The following is a 25,508-nucleotide window of genomic DNA, read 5'->3' as shown; positions in this document are numbered from 1 at the left end:
ATCATAAAGTTACTTCAAGGTGGGGTATGTAATTTATTTCAGAAACACTTTGTGTTATATTCCATGGAATGCTCAACATCCCGATAGCAATGAATATCTTAAGTGCTTTGACAACAAATCCATAAAAAAATGTAATCCGTGGAAGCCGTAGTAGCCTACTGTAAAAAGCACGACCAATCATCTGAGCCGGCCCGGCTAAAATAACTGGATGGCCTACCTGCCTGTCAGCCTTCCATCTGTGCACAAACTTATCTCGTGCCCTTATTGGTCATGTGCGCGTTTGTGTGTGTTGGAGGAGGGGCTCTGTAAGGAAGTTGGGAGGAAGTGGCACATTTTTTTCGGCTGCGTACTTTCAAATTCTAGCGCACCCGAGCTGCTTTCTCCGAAATGACATAGGCCTAACCCACTTTTAAATAATAATAATAATATAATAAAGTACAATTTCAAACTCAAGGTTATACATCTTAGACCAAAAACAGAGAATCGAGAGATGATGGGAACAACCTTTAATTGCAAAATAAATGACTCTGACCTTTAAATCAGACTTTTCAGAATAACTTTATTTTGATTGGATCCTTAAATATGTGACTGATTTCCAAAACCATGAAAAAAATATCAGCACTCATATCAGCACTTCTCCACTATTGCTCTTCATATAGTAACTTTTTACTTTGAATGTCACAAAGAAAAACAAAATGTGCACCATTACATTTTAAGCAACCAAATCCCTTGCAGCGCTCACTCTGCACTGCATGGCATTTGATGTATAGTTCTAAAAGTCAACCAATGTACACATTTGCCCACACATACACACGCACCGAGAACGTGATTGGTGACTTGTGAGTGGATGCAGCTTGTGTGCGCACTGATGCGTGAATGTACACCAACAGCAGGGCCTCGCCTCTTACAGACAACTTCTAATACACTGTTATCTTTCTGCTTTTTACCGCGAGTTATCGAGGGAAGCAGCACAAGACCAAAGCATGGTGGGGGGAGAGATGCCGATTGATAATTAACTGAGGTATCTGAATCTGTGACGTGCGTGGAGGGTAGAGGGCGACGATGGAGAGAGAGAGAGAGAGAGAGAGAGAGAGAGAGAGAGGAGAGAGAGAGAGAGAGAGAGAGAGAGAGAGAGAGAGAGAGGAGAGAGAGAGAGAGAGAGAGAGAGAGAGAGAGAGAGAGAGAGAGAGAGAGAGAGAGGCGGGCCGGAGAGGAGAGAGAGAGAGGCGGGCCGGAGAGGAGAGAGAGGTCTTGCCTCTTGTCTTGCCGAGGCTCTTTGATTCAGTGGCAGTGGCTGAGACAACCCCGTTACCGGCCACCGTCAACCCGGTAAGTCTTCTTCATATTCTCCCTTTCTCTCTTTTTTATTTGAGTATTTAATGTGTTATCTCTTAAGAAATTAAATAGAAGTTAATGCTCCGTTTCCACACTGGAAGTCGGATAAAAGAAAGTTGATGCGTACAATAAAGGCGAATGAGACGAAACAACGCTCCACGGCAGAATATGTGTAGTTCCTGTGCAAACCAGGAACCCTGACTGTGTCTATCACTTACTTAAACAACCTGTGTAATGTTTAAAGTCTAAATAAACTTGAAAATGATTTACTTTTTGACGCTGAAGCGCATCCAAAAAGCCACATGGAAACTCGGACGCTGTCCGAGGTGCTGAGTGTGCTTAGCTCTACAATGAGTCCAGTTTGTAGCAATTACGGATCCAAATTCGTATTTTTTTATAATGCCAGCTTGCTAAAAAAGTTCCTCATGGATACTTTACCTATCATATAGTCCTATTTGATCAACTAAATCCCTCTGTACATGCTTTTCTTCTCACAGGGTAACTACGACCCTCGATACTCAAGCTCAACAGCTCATGGTGAAGATTTCTCAGAGGACATTGCGTCTTCATCGCGTCTCTGCAGCCCCTATTTGAAGAGAACATTTGGCAATAGCGAACTTTTATTTAAGAAAACAGATTTACACTGGATGACAAAGTCAGAAGATGCTTTGTGTGTCTAAAGAGCGCAAATTATATCACATCAAAGCATATAAAAGCGTCAGTGACAGCTTGGCACATACAGGAGTACCTGCGATGAAGAAGCCCGCAAGAAGCTCCACGCGGTAAGAAGTGGAAGAGTGATACTGAGAGCAGACAGAAGTGCGTGGAGGCCAAAGAACAGACACCAGCGAGTCCTCAAATGATGGGGATAAAACACCTTCTGCTTCTTTTGATTTACTTAGACCCGCTGAATGTCCTGTGCACCGCCACCAACAACAAAAGAAGCAAAACCCCGACAAATAGGAAGCCAAAGGTGAAGGACCTGAACGGCAGCACCACCGCGGTCCCGCTGGCCGCGGCCGTCCCGGGGAAGATCACCCAGGTCCAGGCTCCCACGGTGCAGCACGACACCTGCCTGGGCTACTACGACGTGAGCGGGCAGTTAGACAAAGAGTTCAGCTGCAACAACACCGACCACCGCTTCTGTTGCGGCAGCTGCTTCTTACGCTTCTGCTGCGCGGACCGGGGGAAGCGGCTGGAGCAGAAAATCTGCACCAACATCAACACCCCGGACTGGATCAAAACCCAGCCCCCCTCCCCGGCGCCAACAGGTGATACCTACGACCCGGAGCTAGACCAGACCAACACCACGGTGTACATCACCTGCGGAGTCGTAGCGCTCATCATTGCGATTGGGATAACTGCTAAAGTTGCCTATGATAAAGCCACCAAGCCCCCTCAGGAAATGAACGTGCACAGGTAAGAATTTGCAATATTTATTGATTTTTGGAAAAAGCTGAAAAAAACCTTATACAAGGTCTATACAGAGCATGATGTCACAACATAAAGGTAACCAGTGTATTTGCACTTGTAATTATTTTTACAATAAAACGAAATGCTATTATCTGAGAAAAATACTGTCACACAATAGTGTATTTATATATTTATATATATATATATATATATATATATATATACTGTTCAGCACTCATTTGACCAGTGAGTTGATCCCATTTTGCTCTGAGTGTAAAAACAATAGCCATAAAGTAGAGATTCATCCTCAACTGCAGCCTAAATAACTTACAGCCTCAATATCATGGGTTCATTGAAGCTCATGACCTTTAACACATACCATTACTCTGCTCCCCAGAGCCTACCCATCAAAAATGTCAAGATACCTTTCCATGATACACAACCCACTCTGTGTCAATCCCAGGAGGGAGAGCGGGGGCTATTCTGTGTCCGTTCAACCCTAGAGGGATAGAGTAAATGCTACTGAAAGCCATATGAGTGATCACATTCATCCTGATGGGAGTGGTCTCTTCTGTCTATATATCTAAATCCTCAAGGCACCAGTAGTGGTCAGTGAATTGCTTGATAAGCGTTAAAGCAACATAAAAACCCATCCTGTGGCCATTTCAGGCACCAGCTGAACAAATTGCTACATAATGATGTAGAGAGCAGACTCCAGGCAACATATCTCCACCACCATCAGAACACAAAATGGTTTCTTAATGTTGGCAATTATATGCGTTATCTGCACTTGTGTCCTGAAACAAAACACCCGGGAGAGCCTTGTGAGTTAAGATTGGATTGTTTCTCTATAGATTTATGCTGCAACTTCATTGCTTGCCAAAGAAACATCAAATCACTGCTCTTCGAAGCTGTTGATAAGCTTCATGGAAGAATAAAGGATTTCATGACACTACAAATGATGCCAGGAGATTTCATGAGTTATTGCTGCATGCAGGCAGTTATTGTAAAACTTGGTATGAAATCCAAAGTAATTTCTTAAGAACTGTGTGGGCTTGGTTTGATTGACAGAAGGCTTACTGTACAATAAGCAAGCAACCGCCTAACTGTACATTTTTTTGATCGAAATGGTGCAGAATCTGATCGGTGTGCATAACTTTCCCATTTTAGCCACGCCCACTTCAAACCAGAGAAAAAAGCGCAAAAAACTTAAAATATTTTAGAGGCTTTAAAGGTGGATGAATATTGTCATTGAGCTATATCAAATACTTGTAATTTTTTCCACTAAAACCATTTGCTGGTTTTAAGTTCCCAAATGTGAGTATGTTATGCTTTTAATGTATCTTTTACAATAGCCGAAATGTATTAGGTCGACCAAAGCAATTCAAAGATGGCCAGCTTTCTTGTATCTTTTACAACAAATGCCAGTACCTTTTCTGGCATTGAGTTGTGTGTAATGTGTAGAAAAGCCTATGGCATGGTTTGTGTTTGGTTTATACCATTATTTGTGTGGGCTTATACATTTTCAGGGTGGCTCACATGTTTTCATCCTGTTGCCTTTGGTGTCTTCGTGCAGTTTAAAGACATGCACTGCTTCTCTATGCTGTACAACACTGGGCCTTAACTGCCCAGGCTGTCGTGTGTGTGATGCACGCTGGGATACGATCCACCCACACCAAAGCAGACATTGAAAATATTTAAAAGATTAAATGGGTTTTAGATTTTGATTATGTCTGACTCCAATTTGCCACCCGCTGGTAAAGGACAAAATCACAGTCACTTAGTCATTGCCCTTATCAAAGAGTCACTTGAGTCACCTGCCATTAGCCAGACTGTATTCTTGGCCAGAGGAGGACGTCTTGCGTAGATTTAAGGATATAAAGATAATTGAGCATTGTTATGCCGCGGTCATTATTTTGACACCTGCTGCTTTGAAAAAATGTCTAGAAGGATTACTCAGCTTTCTGAGAAACAAAATCACACGGTCCTGATGATAAGAAAGGAAAGCTGTCCAAATTCTAACCTAACACAAAGGAGCTCCTTTAGTAAATCACACATAGATTAAATTCAAGCTCCAGTGATCGCTCTGAGTGTCTTTTCAGAAGTTGGCACAGTCAACTTTTAATATCCTTATGGAAGCATGAGACTTTATAATACAGTATTTCATTTGAAACAATAAAAAAGAAACGACAAAGCTCATGATGCAGAGCTTTTTTAAATTCTGCTCTGAAGAGATGGTGAAGTTTATGACTTCTTACTGAGCTACAATCCTTGCAGGGCATACTTTCAAGTGGATCTGCTTATGATCCCGCTTCACTATGAGAAGAAGCCATAAGGGTTTGGAGAGAGGTTGTTTAAATGAGAAGGCATGGCTTGCTGAGTGTTCAATAGTGTTTATTATTTTTCCTTTTTATGATTATTTTTATATCACCTACCGTTTGGCACATAGAGCTGTCATAATGATTTCTGCTGGAATAGACCTCAGAGACATTCATGCTGTGACCAAGAAGAAGTAGTGGAACATGGGATTTGCTTTCTATTTGGCAAGGGTCTGCTCCTAAAAGTGGTTGCTTCTCCATTGTAATTTAGACTCTTACCTCTGCGTCTGAGTGAGGACTGTGAGCAGAATACTGAGCTGTTGGCAGACCTTTGCGGTTTCGGTCTGTGACCTTCACCGAGAACAAGAAATGCAGAGTGAGAGCTAAAACCAGTGGTTTGAACAGGCTCTATTGATCACTCTCCACAGATGCAATTTATGTGGGCTAGGTGGTGTGAATAATGCTTTGTTCTCTGATTGCAGGACTGAAAAACTGAGATAAAAGGCAAGACGAAAATGACTGAAAGTTCATTGCATAAGAGCAACAAAGCCCAAAGATTGTATTAGTACATTATGCTTTAATACCCGCTGATTTAAGCTTACATTGGTAGTACACCGGTATCACCAAAGGATAGATGTTAGAGCATCGATGTCTTCCATTTCATTAAATAATCTTTCCACAAAGTAAGGATAGGTTTTATTTTTCTGATCTTTTCATTAGATTGAATAATATGTTGGCCTTATCTTAAAAGGTTGGAAGTACATTTTTTTGGTCAATAAATCCCATAAAGGAACAAAACCAACAACGTCTGTCTGTGATTTCCCAACCCACAGTACCAAGCCATGGTCCCAACTCAGACATGAGAAATAAACCCTAGCAAACGTTTCATCAACATAGAATTCATTCACTCATTTCGAATTGCTTGGCACTGTCATGTAAGCGGATGTTAATCAAACAGGATGAGAGTGAATTTGTTTGGGGACTATTTTCAGCGGCTAATTAATCCACATTGGGTGCTTTTGAAACATTTGAATTGGCCATTATGCTGTCAAAGATGGTATAATAACTTTGAAAATATGTATTAGTGTTGACCCCAAAAATACAGTAGTGATCAGGATTATAAAGTTGTTTGTACTTATTTGGTTTCATTACTCGGCCAAATGAGTTGGTCCTGTTTCTGCAAACAACTGTAGCTCTTGCTGCACACGACGTAGCAGCCAACTGGGACGATGCTAAATCAGGTCGCCCCTGTCTGCGGAAAAGAAACGGCTAAAGTGAGCTCATCCTGGAAGGAAAATGCTATTTATATACTGCATATCTCCCAAAGTCACAGAGTTAAGGAAAACTATGTGTGGTTGCTTTAGGTTGACTTTGACACAGTTACATTATCCTTTCATTTCCTTTAAGAAAACTCAGAAACTCTATCACACAGGCTGACACTGTGCCTTCAAAAGTTGGAATTGGGATTGGTAAAATATTGCTTTTGCTGTATTTGCTGGCCCCAAAGAAGAGACACTGACTTGACTCCCAATAAATGTGCCCTGAGCGCGAGGCCGGCTCACATAATGGGACTCTCCTGTACCTTGTGTACCGCACTATTGAACATTTAACTCTCTTGTGACTCTGGTTATAATTAAGATGTTCTCTAAGCCTTTCTTCATTCCTCTATGATTCAAATTGGATCCGTAGCTAAATAAATTAGGAAGACCTTTAGGGGAACATGATGAAAAAAGTGTAAGGTAAATGGAAAAGGGAAACATTTCAGTGTACAAAGATTTTTTTTAAATTATAATTAAACATTTTATATTTGTTTGATTGCTTTCCAGAGCCCTGGCAGACATTCTGAGGCAACAAGGACCAGTTCCAATATCTCAGTATGAACACGAGAACATTGCAGCGATGGACGAGTCACCTAAAGACGAGACGCCGGTCAGAACCTCGAAGAATCACTACACACCTGTTCACGCCAAGGCACCGAACCACGGTAGGTGACCCTGCTCAGGTCTTATACAGATGTTTTAAAGGCCAAGTGACCTGTCTTGTATGTGGCTTTTACTGCATTCCCGTAAAAAAAGGAATCCAACTTTATTTTTTGCGATAATAAAGCCCCCCTTCGCTTTGATTGACATCCATGGATATAGCTGGACGGGCTGTCCTCTCAATCTTTTTTTAAAAGGAAACACATAAGGAAGTACTAGGAGAATTAAAGGCAAGGCTGTGGCTACATTCTCATCTCCTATAAGCCTACTCAGCACTGGCTCAAAATTTAGATGTAATCTTCTGCGGGAGACGCAAGCTTTTGTGCAATGCTAATTCTGTCCTGCGATGTTCCTCTTATTTTATCCGGTCGGGCTCCGGATCCCTGCTCTAGGAATCAAGTCGTTTGCTAAGTGCCCTAGTATGGTGTCCCAGATTCAACAGTGTTGTGTTTCACTCTTGTGTCACCCGGCCTGCCTCCACCCTCCTCTCCACCACCACCATGGAGGGAATGTGTCAGTGGAGAGCTACAGACTGTACTGAACTGCAGGATGTGAGACACTTTCCTCACTTTTCTGCAGCCGAGTGACTTTTAAAACATTTGTAATCAAGCTGCCCAATCCAGTAGATCACCTCATTCTTGGTCAACGATCTGTTTTTTTAACATTGCCCAGGTTCAAAATGTCAAATGAGAAATGGGAGGAACTATTTTGAGATTATGGGAAGTTTCTTTAAAACCTCTTATATCCAACCGTTATTGATGGTGAATGTAGGCAATTTAAGCGATGTGTTTTTTAGTGCACGCTGTATGGGCCGTGAAAGCTGTGCTCCGTTGCTCCTCCTGGTGGTAATGTATTGTTTTTATTGCACATTAGTTTTTGTAAGCCTGGACCATAATGCAAATGATGAACTAAAGTGATGGGGACCTCATAACATGTTGTATTACTTGTTGTTAAAGGCCGTCTTTGAGACTGGTGGGTCCTCGAGATATAACATCGAAATGACTCTATTTTGAGAGCATATGCTATAATACTAGATCAAGTTGTGGTGGGAGGCTTTGGGGGTGTCAATGAAGACCCACAGCTCATCGCTCCCCCCAACACATAAAAGAAGGACGATGTCAGCTTACTGCCCAAAGTGATTGGCAGCCAATTTAATGGAAAGACATTTGAAGAAACATCATATACGTAAATGTTCAGCAACCAAATGTAAATAGCCAATACCAAATAACATGTTACCAGTTTGCAATCACACCCCCTCCAAATCATCCACATATAAGCATGTAGAAAATACATTGTAATGAGCTGTAATTTGTCGCCTAGACTTTTAGTATTACAGCATATGGGGTTTCAGGAAAGGAACAGGCTATTTTATTCAAAGTGCATGGCCTTTTAGATTTGTGTAAACAGCGCTTTTGCCTGGTTCTCATTTCTGTGTAGTCTGTGTAACTTCAGTGTAATAATTAATTCCTTACATTTATTATAGCGCTTTTTCAATGACTCAAAGCGCTTTACATATACACACATTACACATATATCATACATGCAATGGTCAGATACTGTGGACAATACCCACAGGAGCAAGTTCAGGTGAAGTGTCTTGCCCAAGGACACACCGGCTCTACAGACGCAGCAGCGGCGGGTTTCACCCCTTGATCATTGCACAGCGCACTGCGCCACACCGTCCATCTTCACGCCTCGAGGTCATCGAGGCGCTTTTACAAGTACACATTAGTATCATACATGTACTGTGGACAATACCCACAGGAGCAAATCCGGGTGAAGTGTCTTGCCCAAGGACACAACGGCCTGACGCAGTGGCGGCAGGAGCGGGTTTTGAACTGGAGTTCCCCAGCACTCCCCCTTGATCTGATGATCGGATGCACAGACCACTGCGCCACCCGTCCCCCGAGCATGTAGTGTAGAGCATAGTGCCTGGAGAATAAGCAAACATCGTCACCCTGTGTGATTCACAAAGCCACACATCATTGTTTTGGATATAGCGCCCACAGAAAAGATGTCTTAATTGTCCAATCTTTGTCATGTCAGCCTGCTATTGTTTGCTGCATGCACAGTAGGATGTCACATTGCAGGGGTGAACGCTTTTGAACAGAGAACCCTTCAGAAAGGAAGGGATGGAGGCACTACAGGGAGGACGTGAGTCAGATTTTGTGACCAATTCCTGACTGTGATGTTCATTTAATAATGGAGATGACAGTTTCTTTCAGTGGGGAAATGGTTAAAGCATTCAAATGACAATGTATGGGTATTAAATAACCGTTGTTTTGGCTTCTCTTAGTAGATGTCAGTGTACTTCTAAAATGTTCTTACATTTAGTCAATCTTTCACTTTGAATGCCCATTCAGTTTAAACTCTGTTTTAAAACTAAGGTTGGAATCAAGGTAAGGTTAAGGTTAGGGGTGAGCAGTAGTGGAACAAGTTCAGAAAGATTCAGATTCTTTACTTGAGTAAAAGTACTAATACCACATTGTAAACATACTCAATTTCCAGCGAATTACTGCATCGAGAATGGTACTTAAGTATTAAGTATGATTAGGATAATGTATTTAAGAGTAAAAGTACTCATTGCAGACAAAACTAAAATAATATTTAAATATTTGAAAAAAAAGCAGCAAATCTTCACATTTAAGAAGCTGGAAACTTTTCAACCAAAAATTACTCCAATTAATTTTCTGTTAACCCACTCATGGTGTTAATGTCTTATATATAATGGTGGATGGTTAATCCATATCAAATAATCATATTTTCAAAGTTTACCCTTAGTATTGTGTGTTAAAATCTGGATTAATAAAGATACTACTAAATAATTATAGTTATTTTGCATAAAGTATTCTTAAATGAAAATACTCTGGTAAAGTATAAGTACCTTAAATGTGTACTTAAGTACAGTACTTGAGTGAATGTACTTTCTTCAACTGGTGGTAAGTGAAGAATGATGACAACATGTCCTATAGTCAAAGCAGAAGACTAACCCCCAGCCCTTCAGAGCAGGGAGTTACAATATGCAGAGGATGTCTCTTTTTTTCAAAGTAAGTACATTTTAAAAGCAGAATAGATGAATAGCACAATGTAGACGTTTCTGTTAAACAGCTTCTACTTTATTATGCAGTACCAATATTTTCGTGTTTTTGTTTTCAGCAACATAAATGAAGCACAGCTGGCCATAACAACAAAAAAAGTGTGGCATTTTGTAATTTAAGGCTCGAGGTGAATTTACCGTCAGTATTTTCTTTGCCCTCAAGGTTTTCATTAAATAGAAAGGTTTGGTAATAAAGGGATTAAATATATATTTAATAAATGTGTTTCCAATCAATATTTCATGTTTAAATCCTTTTGTGAAAGGTGCAGTTCACCTCGCTGGGTGGCCTTTATGAGGGGAGCCGGCGGCTACATTGATTCCTTGGTTTGAAAACACCTCTTGGGTCACACCAACAGATCCCATTTACTGTAATAGAAGAAAAATGTTAGATTTGAATAGATTTTTTAACATAGCAGAATAAAGCAAAATAAAATATATTGGTTCTGTCACAAGCTCACTTAATTGATGGTGTCCTATACAGTTAGTATCCTTTTTATTACTGAAAACTGAAGTGCTCCAGATTTAGCCAAAATGCTATTTTGTAACTGTAGTCCCTGGACAGTTCTCTAGTCACCCTAAAAACAAATTATTTAAAATAACAAGTCAATAAATTTATTATAAACCTGCAACATAGAGGTTCACACAACTGCAAAAAAAGAGTCTCACTCTTGAAGGGGAGAGAGACACTCCCTCTTCAATGGAATTATGGGATTTTAGATTTTGTATGCTATTTACATGCACAGAAATATAACACATAACAGGGAAGGGAAAACCCCCACAAGCTTAAAAGGGCCTCTTTAAAGATAAACCTTTTTATGTTTAATACACAAACACTTTCACATAAACTCCTTCCCTGCATGACTTTTGAGCAGATTTATCTCTTAACTGTTTACTTTCCCTAAAGGCCAATTCCAATATTACTTCATAAATTTAACTTTTATCCAGAGATTTGCGTTTTATCTCCCTTCGCCCTTCATGTGTGATGAAAAACTTTAATAGCGTGGTTATGCTCTATAAGAAAATGTGGGATATTCTTTCATTTTGAAGTGTGGATAATGCGATTTGGAGGAACATTTGCAGAGATAATAAGGGGGCAATAGGTTTATGTACGGCGGTGTAGGATCAATTTATATCACAATCAGTGTCTGCAGCTACCTGCTCTCAGCTCCACGCTACTGTCCTTGGAGTATGCAGAGGTTATATAGCATCTGTATTTCACACCGGGAGCCATCATACATACTGTATAAGCCCTATACTGCATCATGTACATAGATACTGCCCTGTACCGTTCTTCTCATGTTTCTTTCGAAGGTCCCGCATTAGCCGAGTTGAGTTCGTAGTCATCCCTTGGGTTTGATGAAAAGGAACAAATGAGCTGTGGGGCTCAGGCCTGAGTGCCAAACTGGGATGTGATGAAGACCATCTCTAATGGTCCCAGGTGTTTCTTCTCATTATGATAATTTGAAATGCTGTTCAATATCGGCTTCCCAAGGCCCACAGGTCTGAGTGATGTTATTGACTTTGAAGTGGTTCCTTTGAGAAAGAGGCATTTCACTGTTCACTAGTTAATGTAGAGAGGGGAAAACGGAGAGAAAGAGAGGAGAGGTTTGAAAGAGCAACCTTTCTTTGTTGCTGTTATCACCGACACTACATTCCTTCATTTCTTCGTAACACTTGTACCGTGATTGACAGGACAATTGAACGTTTTAGGGGTGCTAGCAGGCACCTTGTCTCCCTGCTTTGTGTTCAGACCACACTCTCAATTACCGCACTGGTTCAGAGTGGAGTTAGCAGTGATGTGGTACAAATTGCATTACGGAGTGGTCTTTTAACACAGGAGGAATCCAAAATGGTGTAGCGGCATCCTGAAAGACTTTGGGTTTAATCCTTTCTAAAACAAAGTGTATCGGACCACAATTATCTTGCCTTTGAGGAGACAAAGGCGCTGCTATTTTATTTTTCAATTATGTTTAATACTTTGCTTTCTGTGAGGAGAGGAGTGTTTGAGAAATTGGGTAATGAAAACCCTAAAACCTGCAGATTGCATCTCTTGCATCCTTAAGTGATAAATATTGACAAGAAGATCCCACAGGAGAGTCGCTCTGGTGCCATTTCAGCCCTGTTTAGTATTCTCCTCGTCGATGGCTACTCCTTTATATCATGGAAGATATGACCAGAGAATTGAGTACAGATTCTTGTCAGTGCTGAGGCCCAGTCATTCAAGATTATCAATTGGTGACATTTCTTTGTGAATTCCTTGTGACGAAACGATCATCATTGCTCATGTTGCTGAAGTGAATCCATCTTTACATTGAGTTTAACAATGCGTTGCGTGGTGTTTTTTACAAATTCTGTGTGACCACTTTTCTGTTAGAAAATATCTTTAATGATACAAAGAAACTTGGGGCTCTCCAGGACTTTGTTCAATCAAATAGCCTTCATGTTCTAGCTATCGGTTTTAATTACCTCAGTTTGCCTCTAACAGGGTTATTCCTAACCCTTACATATGAATGTATAGAAAGAGAACTGGATACAGCGTCGGAGACCGGTCCCCATTCATTCCAAGGAGAGTTAGTCAGTGGCGCATGAAGCCAAAATGGAAGCCTGACTCTCGAGAACTAAAATACCCGGGTCATCTCTTGATCTTCTGGCAATTGTCTTAAGTGGTTAATTCACCTAAAAACATGTATCCACTGATTTATAAGCATCTGTTTCCCAATGTAAGTCAATGTTAAAAAGTATTTTTCGGCCCAATGACAATTGGCTGACATGGAAGTTCTTGTACTACTGTTTTAGCTTCAACACGCAGCACTCTTCATCTTACGGCCCGTCCACACAGCGGCTTTGGAAAAAGCTTGTCGGCGGGCGTGTCTGAAGCTCGACCAACAACCAATCACATGAATCTCCCGCCCCTGACACACAAGCAGCGGTTTGATTGGCTAGAGCTTGTACTGGCATATGATTTGATTGGCTGACGCTTCCACCGAAAGCTTCAGAAGCTTCAAAAGTTGAACATTGCTCAACTTTTGCTGCCTGAAACGCCAGGAAAGCTCCGCTCTGCTTCCCACAATGCAGTTCGGCGAAAAGTGACGTCACCCCATTCAAAGTGAATGGGCAGAAGCGTTGGAAGAAGCTTCCCACGCCGCTGTGTGGACGGGCCGTTACTGGCTTGAATGTTAGCCATCTGCTTGCCAGATATGGTTCACTAACTATCCGATATTATAAATGTGTCACCAAGTCTCAAACACCAGTCATATCCCAAGGACACTTATGGTTTTCTCTGTCCTCGCAGTGTTGGGGAAGTTACTTTTAAAAAGTAGTGTTTGCTCCTTACTCATTACTTCTTTAAAAAAGTAATCCCTTACTTTACTTAGTTACCCTCCAAGAAAAGTAACTTTTTACGTTACTCGTTACTTTTACGTTACTTTTATGTTGCTCGACTTTGGGCAGAACCCCATCTCTGTTCCTAAATGTGTAGGCTTACATAAAGTTCTACTATGGAGGACATAACAGATATGTCTTTTGTGCTCTTTATTATAAAAAAATGCCACAGAGCACTTAACAAAACATTGGGCTATAGGCGTCAACACCACCACTAAACAATAATATCAAACAATATCAATATAAAATCATAATCATTAAGGGTTAGTTACAGGCTAGCCCCAAAATAGGTGCAAAGCTAGTGCAAATCATATCAATAGGCTACTAAATAGGCTTGGACTCGAAATATCATCATTTCCCCGGGGATCTTGAGCTACTAGCTTCATGCTAGCATGTTTTCCTTTCAAATGCTTGGTGAGGTTGGCAGTGGAGTTAACGGCAGTGGACTCAAGTTTCTGGCCAGGGCACAACGTACACCTTACACTCACATGTTTCCCCTTAGTTTCAACAAGTTCGAAGTAATGGGAATACCTCCATCCCTCGAATGTTAGCGTTGGCTGCGCCTGCTTCTCACTTGCCATCACTGCTCTTCAGTCTTCATGCCACCACCAGCGGCCAGCCTCTATCACGTACAGTGTGGAATGAGAGCTCGTGCCTAATGCGTAAGCACACAGCTGAGTAGGCAGTGTCACTGTCACTCATCCCAGGGAAAAGTAACGTTGCGGCGAATTGAAGAAGAAACTACGTTACGTTACCAAATGTTTCGTAGTAGCGCGTTACACTACTTTTTACCCGGCAAAACCCAACATTGTACTGCAGGCATCCTCAAAGTCCGGACTCCGGTCCGGATCCGGACCGAACCACAACTGTCTCTGGACTCTGAGCAAATTATACTTTTCACATGTATTATCTGTGTTATCTGCGAGACATCGCCACAACGCAACGAGTCAAAAATGATTCGCTATGTCCATAGACTGCAAACAGCGCTCTGCATGTCCTGTTCCACTGTCTGTGTGTGTCTGTCAACGCATTGGTCCAATCACATTCAGCATCCCGTCAGCGTTTCCCCCCCCCCAAACAATCTGCGAATCAGAGGCACAGTAGGGCGGGTCTTCGCGGATTGCGGGTGGGAAAAATGTGTGTCTCGTCTCTTTCAACCTGTCTGAGTCAGAGCGAGAGTTTAAAAAAAAAAAATTCAGAGCGAGAGTTAACGGCTCATCTAGTTCCACCTGTACTGTAGCCAGTAGCCTAGTTTCACCTACCGGGGTGGCAACTGACACCCTAAAAATAGGCCTTGCCACCCCAGCTGCCACCCCAGTTGGCAGCTTTGTTTTGAAAGAAAAGTTGTGGCTCATCGGACATTTATGAGAGAAAGTCTCTAATGTCCGAGTGCAAGTGAATGCAGCACAAGATGCACGTCATGTAACCCCTCCCCCGGTCCTGGCGCGAGCGTGGACAATGGCATATGATTGGCGGCGATTTCATTTGAACGGGACGGTGCAAAACGAGAAACATTCGGACCCAATTACTGAAGGAATGAGGTATATGCGGTCTACACTGACAGAGAAGAGACTGTCAGTTTGGCTGTACTCAGCATTGAATCAAAACGCACTAAAGCTGTTGATCTTAATACGTTTGTGAGGCGTTTTGCTGAACAAAATGGTAATCGCCGCATTCAGCTGTAATAGACATGTCAACTTGATGCTCTGCTCACGGATGAGCATACACAACTATTAAGATGATGACCTTATGTGTGTAAATATATGTTTTTCTTTGAGGGGGTCTGCCCCCAAAAAACAGTTTTATGTCCTGAGAAAGTCAAATAAGACGGTGTGTAAAACTACACTGCCCAGCCAAAAAAAAGTAACCACTTTGATTGAACTAGGCCAGTAGGTAAGGACTTTCCACTGGATAATAACTGAAGTATAAAATAATGCATGACTGAAGTGATGGAGACCATGTTGAAGGCAAACAAAAAGAGGAAATAACAGGTCAAATCAAGCAAATCCCCTCTCAGATTCCACAGCAACCAGAAGAACATAAATACTGGCTGGTGATTTGATTCATCAGCTTTGTGATGGAATAGAAAATGCACAGTGCATTTCCTTAGCTGTGGGTGAGTCCACTGACACCACTGACAATGCTCAGTTGCTGGTGTTTGTGAGTTTTTATGACGAGGCAAAGGGGGAGTTTGTTGAAGATGTGTTGGGCCTGACTAACCTCAGTGGACACACAAGGGGGCAAGACATTTATAAAGCAATAATGGGAATGCTGAATGAAAGAGGTAAGGGTGCAGCTGCCTTTATTCATAACTGTGCAGCTCTTACACTGCGACTCTGAGGGGTCAAGCACAGACACAATAACAATGAAAACTGCTGCATATAGATTATTTTTGTTTTTGCAACCTCGTGTTAAGAATCTTGTTGCAATTGTTTAAAAGTTTGAATGACCGTAATAAACGGACCTTTGTCTTATTGAAACATTTATTTTGGACCTTTAAGATTTGTATTTGAGTACCCCTGCTGTACTGTAGTATACCCCAGCGGTTCTCAAACTGTGGTCCGCGAGGGTACTGCAGGTGGTCCGTGGAAAAAAGCTAAATAAAATCCACTTTTTATTATCAAGGATTTTCGGGGACCACCCGAATATTATAATTTATATATACAGTCTATGGGACCACCTCATATGTGACTAGCTCTATCAAAATCAGTCGCATTGACCTGAAGACACATTTGGAGTTGTATACACTGTCAGGAAAGAGGAGATTCCTAGCTTTCTAATGATACCAGACAGTGGGGTAGTGGTCGTTGGGCTCATCGGACATTTATGAGCGAAAATCTCTAATGTCCGAGTGCAAGTGAATGCACCACAAGAGGACACGAGCCTTGTCACCCCTCCCCCGGCCCTGGCGCGAGCGTGGAAATATGATTGGCGGCGATTTCATTTGAACAGGACGGCGCAAAACGAGAAGCATCCGGACCCAAGTACTGTAGACGGAAGTCTACAGTACTTGGGTCCGCAGTTAAAATGCATTCAATTATGTCTGCCATCTTATATATTTCTATTTAAGGCTTTACTGATGTGCCACAATAATGTCACCTAATGTTATTCAGTTAAAATATCAATATTTTGGCTTTCCAAATTAACATTGATTGATATGACTGCGATTAAATCAGCATATACTTCTGCCAGGGGTTCTGCCGCTTAATAAGTTAATTTCAGGACAACTTTGGGAATTTGGGAGTTTGTTTTGAGATTTAAATAGATTTTGAAAGTAGAGGAGAGAGAGAGAGAGAGAGAGAGAGAGAGAGAGAGAGAGAGAGAGAGAGAGAGAGAGAGAGGAGAGAGAGAGAGGAGAGAGAGAGAGAGAGAGAGAGAGAGAGAGAGAGAGAATGCCTGTGTGTCCATTGTTTTGAGTCTGTGTGTGTTGAGCGCAGCACCGTCTGCTTTTTGCAGCACAGTAACTAAAGCATACCGGTAGTTTTTTTGTAGACCTGTCTGCCCGTTTTGTGCACGTGCGTGCGCACTTGTGGCATTGTTTGGGATGACCCAATTACAATACCGTCCGCCGTCTTCTTTGAGAAACATACACAACGCAGACAGACACCGGTCACAAAAGTATCAGATAGGCTTCAATTTACTTTTGATTGTCTATGATTAACTATAAAAAAATATCGGCGTTTTAACACTACGTTTATATATGTATAAATAGTGGTCCGCATAAACAAAACGTTTGAGAACCCCTGCCCTATGCCATCTTGCTGAAATATTCATTTTCCGCTTTTGCTCTGTCTCACCAGGACACTATGGAAAAGAAAATCTACGCAGCGGAGGCCAAGACATGCACAACTTCATCTCCTCTGGGTTTGTGACACTGGGACGTGGCCACTTGAAAGGTAATAGCTATAAACTCTCTGTGCAGCTCATCAGTTTCATGCTCTGTATTGGAACTATATTACACTGCATGGTCCCTATCGTATAAAGATACATTACAATTCCAAGCCCATCCTCAACCTCATCCTCCTCACTTCACAGTGTCCTGAAAACCAAGTTCAGAATAACAATCATTTAACTCACAAAGCCACTGTGTCATGCTGTCGTTCTCCCTCTGCCAAATGGATGTAGTAAAAAAACAATAACGTGACTGTGACTTTTGTTTCAGCTCAGTGGAAGTTGAACATAACAATACATAATGGCTTGAAGTGACATCTTGCAAAGTCCACACGCACACATTTATTATCTGTGATTAAATCCACACTTCCAATGACAAAGTAACACTTCCGCCAGTGTGAACGCAGCATGGCACGGTAGTAGTGCTCTCCGCTCTTGTCTTCCTTTGGACTTTTAATGAATCCGAAGCGGCATTGGGGTGAGAACGAGCTGTAAACAAGAGGCCTGTTGTTGTGTTTTTACAGCGCAGCACTCCATAGACGAATCGGGGCAGATGTCCTGGCAGGGCGATCTGGACATCCCCCTCTCCTACGGTAAGATCCACTTTCTGACCAAGAAAAAGACTCGCAACCTGCTTTCTGCTCTCACCTGATAAGAAAAAGTCACACACCCCCACACACACACAGTCGAGTGTCTTTGACCGATTATCCCAGCGCAGTCATTGGGTTCAGACTGTAAGAGTTGTAATATTACTTTCTTTTCTGTTGGTGGTTGTATGAGCAAAACGTATTTTTACCGGTGGAGTCTGACAGCAGGTTTCAATGAAAACAATGGCAGTCATATTGATTATTTATGGCTTTTATGGACGGGTCATAAACAGTTTTACAGTTCTGACGTGTGCGCAAGGTAAGTGAAAGTCTGATTTAAACGCTCAACTTGAAAGATTCTGCTGTGTTTGAGAGCCACCATCCCAATATGTATTAGTTTATGGTAGTGTATTTAGCAGAAATTGTAAATCACAGTATGAGTTTTAGATATTGAGGTTTTTATTGGGCTGAACAAAATCTTTTACATACATTTGAGGTCATGTTTCACAATATTTACACTTATAAGCTTAAATGGTTGACAAAAGAGCAATTCATTTTTTCAAAAACTGAAATATTAGGACATGTTTTTCTAAAAAATATTAATTAATCAAACTTCCCTCAGGACTCTTTATTGTTTTTGAATTATATTTTTTCCCGTCAGGTTTGTGTAGCTTTTCTGAGTTCTATACTGTTATGACAGTTTGTTGCCCACAAGTTACAGTTGCTGCTGTAAGTGACATAAATATCCAGAGAATGCTTCGCCCCAAAAGGGTTGTTGGAAGAAGTGGATTTTATTAAACTGATGACAGCTTTATTTTACAGTATCAGGATCTGTGGCAACAATCATTGTAAGTGGAAGTTTTGCAGGGGAAAAGGGGTTTGCCATAAAATACTTGATGTCGTAAAGAAAAAGGCGTGCACACATTTGATCCATTTTGCTTTAACTACAATCTCTTCAGCACATAAAACTTGTAGTTAACATACGTGACTTTAACTGACCAAACAGTTCCCAGACCGCTACGTTACATTTAGTATTTGTCAACTTTGTTGCAATGCTTTAACCTCCTAAAGCATAAATGAAGTATATATTTTCACCTCACAACAGCAAAGAGGTGTTGTCTCCATTGAGTTGAAAACACTTCTTGGTTAAAACCTTGGTTATATTTAGGTGAAAATGCAATAAAAGATACATACATCCAACAGCATGCTTGCTAATATTTACAAATATTTCGGAAAGTTAAATAATGTGTGCTGCAGCACCTCTTCTCACCCTCTGATTGGTTAGCTGGTTGTGATTGGTCAACCGCTTAGAGATGTCCCGCCCCTTAGCCTATCACGTACAATGTGTTGTAGCGCTAGCCAATATAAGCATGATTGTCTATGTTACGGAAGTAAACAAAGGAGTCAAATGGAAGTGTTTCAGGCAGGGGGGGAGTGAGAGAAACTCACTCTGGATGGAACTTTGGGATTTTAGCATTTGCAAGACAAGGCTAGTTTATTTATAGCACATTTCAACAAAAGGCAATTCAAAGTGCTTTACAAAAATACATTCAGAGCATTAAGAAATAGTGCAGCAGAAACATATTATACAATGGCATTTTGAAACACTCATTTAAAAGCAAAGATAATAAAACATGAATAAAAGTTACAGTGCCGTTTAAGATATGAATAGTTATTTGATTAAATCAAATGCAGTGGCAAAAAGAAAAGTCTTTAGCCTGGATTTAAAAGTAGTAAGAGTTGCTGCGGACCTGCAGGTTTCTGGGAGTTTGATCCAGATATTTGGAGCATAATAACTGAACGCTGCTTCTCCATGTTTAGTTCTGACTCTGGGGACAGAAAGCAGACCTGTCCCTGAAGACCTGAGAGATCTGGATGGTTCATAATTTAGCAGGAGGTCAGAAATATATGTTGCTTTATAAACCGGCAGCAGTATTTTGAAATCAACTCTTTGACAGACAGGAACCCAGACGGTGAACTGGAGTGACTGCAGACCATTTATATGCACCAAAACCTGTATAACACATAACAGGAAAGGAAACCCCCTCCCCAAATCCTAATAAGGCCTCTTTGGCTCTGATGAGGCATATCTGAAAACACTATCTTTACTGAAAATACCCGCTTTCCGTCTGGTGATTAATCGACTGACGTTCACTGATGGTGACATGTTAAAATGACTCCACCCTGAAGCATAATTACTGCACACTTAAAAGGCATGACTGAAACATCTGTGGTTTTTGTATTCCTCTTAAAACTGGAAAAGCAGTGAAAAGATAAAATGACCAACAAGTTTGAAAAGGTACATCCTCTTTCATCAATACATATATTTTCACTTGGCAATCTATACAATTAGATGTTGTCTTTTCATTTTGTACGGACTACATGGGTGTTTAAACAGTGCTTAACTAATATTAAAATAGGGCGCCTGAGGCAGCGACCCTCCCCCGACTGAACCCCGCCCCCGACCCTCTCCCTGCACCTATAGGTGACCCGCCTTAACTGCCTGAAGGTGGTAGCTGTCACCTCGAAACGGAGGTCCTGTCAGCCTCCGCCGTACGTGTCTAAGTTAAACAGCTGCGCTATCGGCGGGCCGTCTCTGATAAATCCAGCAAAATGGCACAAAAAACTGGTAGTGGCCTGGCTAGGTGTATAATTCCCGGCCTGACTTATTGTCCCAGTCCGGCCCTGCTGACAGATGTTCATCATGTCGGCTCCAGAGCTCCGTATAGACGCCTCATATCTCATTCCTGGATGAGATTACAGCTACAGCTCACATATCTGCACAGGGCATCCCCTGCCCCCCAGGTGCACTCCCTGGGTTTATGTTCAGAGGTGGTTAATGGTTAACTGCAAGGCAATATCTGAGAAAATGTGTTCAACCTGTTTTCCCATTGACCATGCAACTGTTGTCCTCCCGAGTCAAAATTGAAGAGGACAGACAGAAGGTTAAGTACTATTTTTCGGACTCTGCTTTTTTATTTGAATGAAATATTGGAACCTTCATTTCATTTGGACTTTTCTTAATTTTGTTTCCTCCTTTACTCCCTCTTACTTGATAACTGATTTATTTATTTCTGTTCTTATACATATTCTATCGTATGCCTTTTCTTCTTGCTTGTCTTAGTTTTTTTTTTGCTTCATTCCTTTCTTTGCTGTCTCGTATCCGTTCATTTAGTTCAGCTTTCTTTTTTGCTTTGTTTCTTGCCTTTCCTTTATTCTGTACATTATTTATTTCCTTCATTCCCTGTCTTTGCCTCCTCTCCTTTGCTTCTTCCTCTCCTTTCTATCTTTCCTATATATGTTTCCTTTCTGTGCCTCCTCCTCTCCTTTCTTTCTTTCCTTTGTTTAGTCCCTTTGGTTCTTCCTCTTATTCATATACATTTGCTTCCTACTCTTCTTCTTTACTCCCTCCCCCCTTGATCCTCTTTACTTCCTTTTTCCAATAGCTTTTTAGCATCTTCCTCTTTATGGTTTGCTTGTTCCCCCCCCCCCCCACTGCCTTGCATTATTTCTTTCCTTCTCTCTTTTTACCCTCCCTTCTTTTTTGCTTCTTACATACTTTCCTGATTGTGTCTATTCACTCGTCCTCTTTTCTTCCTCTCTTCTACCTTCCCCTTTATTAATCCTTTATCCATACCATCCCTCATGCCCCCTTCTTCCTTCTTTCCTGATAGTCTTTGCTTTCTTTTCTTCTTTTTCTGCTCGGAAACAAAGGGCAAAACCAGACAACACTCTTGATAATCAGCCCTTTCATTCGGTTCAGGAACCCCTTTTACTGCTATTTGTCTATTTAATATTTGATTAAGCAAAAAGGGTATTTTCATATTGCAGTCCATGTACTTACATTAAAAGCTTTGTGTAGCAGCCTGCTCTGGCGGCTCTTATTTGCATTTCAAAGGTTGGACGCTTTATAGAAACAAAACATTTGCAATAATTCCTTGAAAATCCACTGTTTCCTTAGACAAAGCACGTCTGAGCGTGAACCCCAAACCCAACTGCGTGTTACATTTAATTGTTTGCGTGGGAGCGTCGTAGTGAAATGAACAGTACAAACAGTGCACATTTGAATGTACGTCAGAGCTAACAAGCTGCTTAAGAAAGCTCCAAGTAATGTCATTAATATTCATGCATCCCTGATATAACATGGCACTCGGAGCCTTTTGTGGAGCCACACACACAAGTCTACCTGCTGGGGTTTGTGTGAGGCCACTGGCAAGGATTTAAGTCTGATATCAGTGAGTGTGGGGGGAGAATGGTGTGTTCACTGCCTGTCCGTGTCTATTCCCAGTGATGGATTGTCTGTAGTGATGCAGCCATTTAACTGCTGCAGAACCTTGGTGGGTGTGTTCTGATGGAAGTGGCTGTCTCACAGGGGATGTTCAAATAGAATGAGATTCCTAAACCTGGATGAGAAACTGTACATCGATCAAAAGTGGTTGAGATACTTTATGTTCAGGGTTGCCCGGTGGGAAAGTGTCAGATGTGTCAAATATTTTTCCTTTTTGGCTTGTTTACGTTTATTGGATAGACTGGAATGGGGACGAAAGACGGGGGCGACAAGTAGCAAGGGCCAAGAGTTAATGAAGGAACATTTTCCTCAGATTATGATTATTTCTTGGCCAGTTTGTGTACCATTTCAACAGCCTGTCCTCCTCCAAAAAACAACCAAATAGGTAGATTGTTCAGCAGCTTTTTACGACCTACAGTCACATTTTAAAGTTTAGCACCTCTAGTCGTCGTGTAAGAAACAACAATTTGCGGCATTTTTTCCAGTTTGTCCTGCAGTCTTCTCATCAGGGCAAATAGAGAACCACGGCAGATGTGTAATATTTAATGCAGCCAAACTGTGTATTACAATGCTGTTATGTGATACTTTCAAAGAGAAAAGCAGGCACACTCGGAATAAAGTATTATATTGGGTTTTTAAAAAAAAATGTTTTCGGATTTCACATCGCATAAACACCATATCCCAACGTGCATTGCGGCTAAAACATCCAATCACCGAGCTTCAACGATAGCTGAGGATTATGGGTAGTTCGATGTTTTAGCCTATCAAAAGAAATGTGTCTCTCAGAATCGAAAGGGAAAAACCTATGGGAAAAACACAAAAGTATTGTACACAATTTAATCCAATTAATGTTGTGTAATTAACAAGGATAAACTGATGTTTTTAGTGTATGAGTACTGCAGATATAGCTTTAAATTCATTTGACAGTGAGGGGAATACGGTTTTATTATGAAAACTTCAAGACCGGAAATACTGTTTTCACCCCGTGAGGGTTGACGCTAACTTTACATGGAAGCTGCCGCATATACACGTTTTCCTGGCGAGACCTCAAATCATCTTCGTAATATCTATCAAACTATAGATCCTACACATCCACTGGACGTGGATTCTAAGAGTACAATATACTGTACACTTCTCGCTAGAAATCTAATCAAAAAGCATTTTAATGGCCAAACTATCCTACAATTTAGGATTTTCCAGAGAGGGTTATTTGTGAATAAACGACCCTCCGGAGCGTTTGCAGTCAACAGGAGCACTAGAGGTCGAAAACTTTAATACGTGATTATAGGTCGTAATAAGCGCTTGAACAATCGACCTACATCTATTTGGTCGTATGAGTTGGAGGACTTGTTGCATTTGAACTATTTGGAGCCCCAAAATGATTGAATTTGAAAGAAAATCCTAGTAAAAACCGTGAAAAACTGTAAAACAGTGTTTCTTTGTTATTTTGTTTCTTTTTAAAGCCGACTATTAATGAATTACAAAACAGAACAGGGATGCCTCTCTATTTTCTGCATGAATTCAGTTAAAGCCATAATCTACAATTACTGAATAAATTGGTTTACTGGTGCATTCAAAGCTGTCTCTCATGCAAGCTCACTTCAAATGAGCGTCGAGCGGCTTGAGAGAGAAGGACAGCCGTGATAGTGAGTCATTTTCATTTAAATCACAGCATACAACAAGCATGACTGACTGGAACAGGTCACATGAGAAGAGATGCTTGAATACAACATCATCTAGAAATGATTTTAAATGAAATTGTAAGAATGAATGAATTATGGTTTATGGCTGCTGTTGGCATTGTTGATTTTACAGAGGGCAAAATTATCGCACAAATACATTTTTATCGTAATATGTCAGCATTTATGTTGGAAATACATTTCTGTCTTTGGCAAAAAAGTATTATTTTACCCACGTTCAAGATGTTTCCCTAACCTTTACCAAGAGGTATTCATTGTTAAAACAGAAGTAAATCCTTACGCTTGCCTACTGTATAGGTAGAAGATCCTTAAAACACCCATATTAATGATTTTTTAAAGCAATATATTGACAAGAAAGAGTGAAAATAGCACATTGCCCCTGTCAAGGTGACATTCTCCTGGAGCCTTTTTTAGTCTTATTAGACAAGGCTCAGAGATGGAACAATACATTTGCTTAATTTGGAGAAAACCAGCTTAAATTGTGGATCCTTAAGATGTCCGTCTAGTTTAATTTAGAATTGTATTATCAGAAAAGAATGGACTTAACACAGCATTTTTCCGGAATGACACCACTGGCCTACACTTATGCTGCAAATGCATAAATATTGCAATACTTTCATCAATGCGCCATATGCTCGATCACCATTGTGTTACCTCATTCAGCGATAGATAATGACTTAATAGAGATTAACTTCAATTCAAATCATCGAGATTGCCACTTTAACTTTAATGGACTTGTATAACCTCACACTGATCTGCACCTCAGGTTAATTTAGGTGAAGTCAATTTGATTTCAATAGCCCAAAAGTCTGTTTCAATTGGTGTGTTTACTTCTTAAAAGTAAAACCCAAAAATGCACAAAGAAGAGAAAAACTAATCTTACCATTGAAAATAATAGACAGATCATTCTTTCCTTTTAATAGCAAGCACTCCCGGAAAATGTCCGAGGTTAAACGCTCCCGTGGTGTGCTCTTAGCGAACATCTCCCAGAAATGTTGTGTACCAACATTCCCCTCGTCCTCCAGGCCTTCTTCATCTCTCTCCTTGCCTTCTCCGCCTGTGGCATCCACTGATGTGCATCCTGCTTAATTACTTTTTCATGAGTTGCTCCCTGTTTTTTGTCCCGAGGGAATTGCTTTCCAGCCGTCATCCCAATCCACTTAAGGTGACCTTGTCTTATTTGGACGCACTGCTGCAGTGCTCCCAACCCCACCCCCCCCCCCCCCCACCCCCCACTGTAATCCCTGCAGGCCTACAGAGTGTCTGTGCATGGTTGTGTAGCTGAGTGCAAATAGAGAGGAGTAAAAGCGTGCCAAGTAGGTATCTCTTGCCCAGTTTGCCTCCATTACCGAGTCCTTATGTGCCTCCATCTTTAAGGCTGCTGTCAGTGGCTCTGAACACGAGCAGCGGCAACTTGAAATGTTGATATTGAGAATTATAGATCAATAAATCATGTAATGTGACATCAGCACCACACTGCACACTCATGTTTACCAACCTCACTGTAATGTTTGATATT

General features: G+C 41.1%; 1 protein-coding gene across 4 annotated transcripts in view; it reads left to right on the top strand.

Moving 5' to 3' along the window:
• The first annotated feature begins 1,218 nt into the window (after nt 1-1,218).
• LOC117539865 (protein shisa-6) overlaps nt 1,219-25,508 on the top strand; it is an 81,303-nt gene continuing 57,013 nt past the window's right edge. For all 4 annotated transcript variants that reach the window (XM_034206217.1, XM_034206219.1, XM_034206216.1 and 1 more), the window contains exons 1-5: nt 1,219-1,329; nt 1,833-2,754; nt 6,893-7,050; nt 17,324-17,419; nt 17,939-18,007. In XM_034206217.1, the coding sequence (XP_034062108.1) occupies nt 2,195-2,754; nt 6,893-7,050; nt 17,324-17,419; nt 17,939-18,007 (883 nt within the window). In that variant the 5' untranslated portion in view covers nt 1,219-1,329; nt 1,833-2,194. The remainder of the gene's footprint in view (nt 1,330-1,832; nt 2,755-6,892; nt 7,051-17,323; nt 17,420-17,938; nt 18,008-25,508) is intronic.

Source organism: Gymnodraco acuticeps, unplaced genomic scaffold (genome assembly GCF_902827175.1).
Source record: "Gymnodraco acuticeps unplaced genomic scaffold, fGymAcu1.1, whole genome shotgun sequence".
NCBI classification, from domain to species: Eukaryota; Metazoa; Chordata; class Actinopteri; order Perciformes; family Bathydraconidae; genus Gymnodraco; species Gymnodraco acuticeps.
This window is presented reverse-complemented; position numbering and strand designations above follow the sequence as displayed.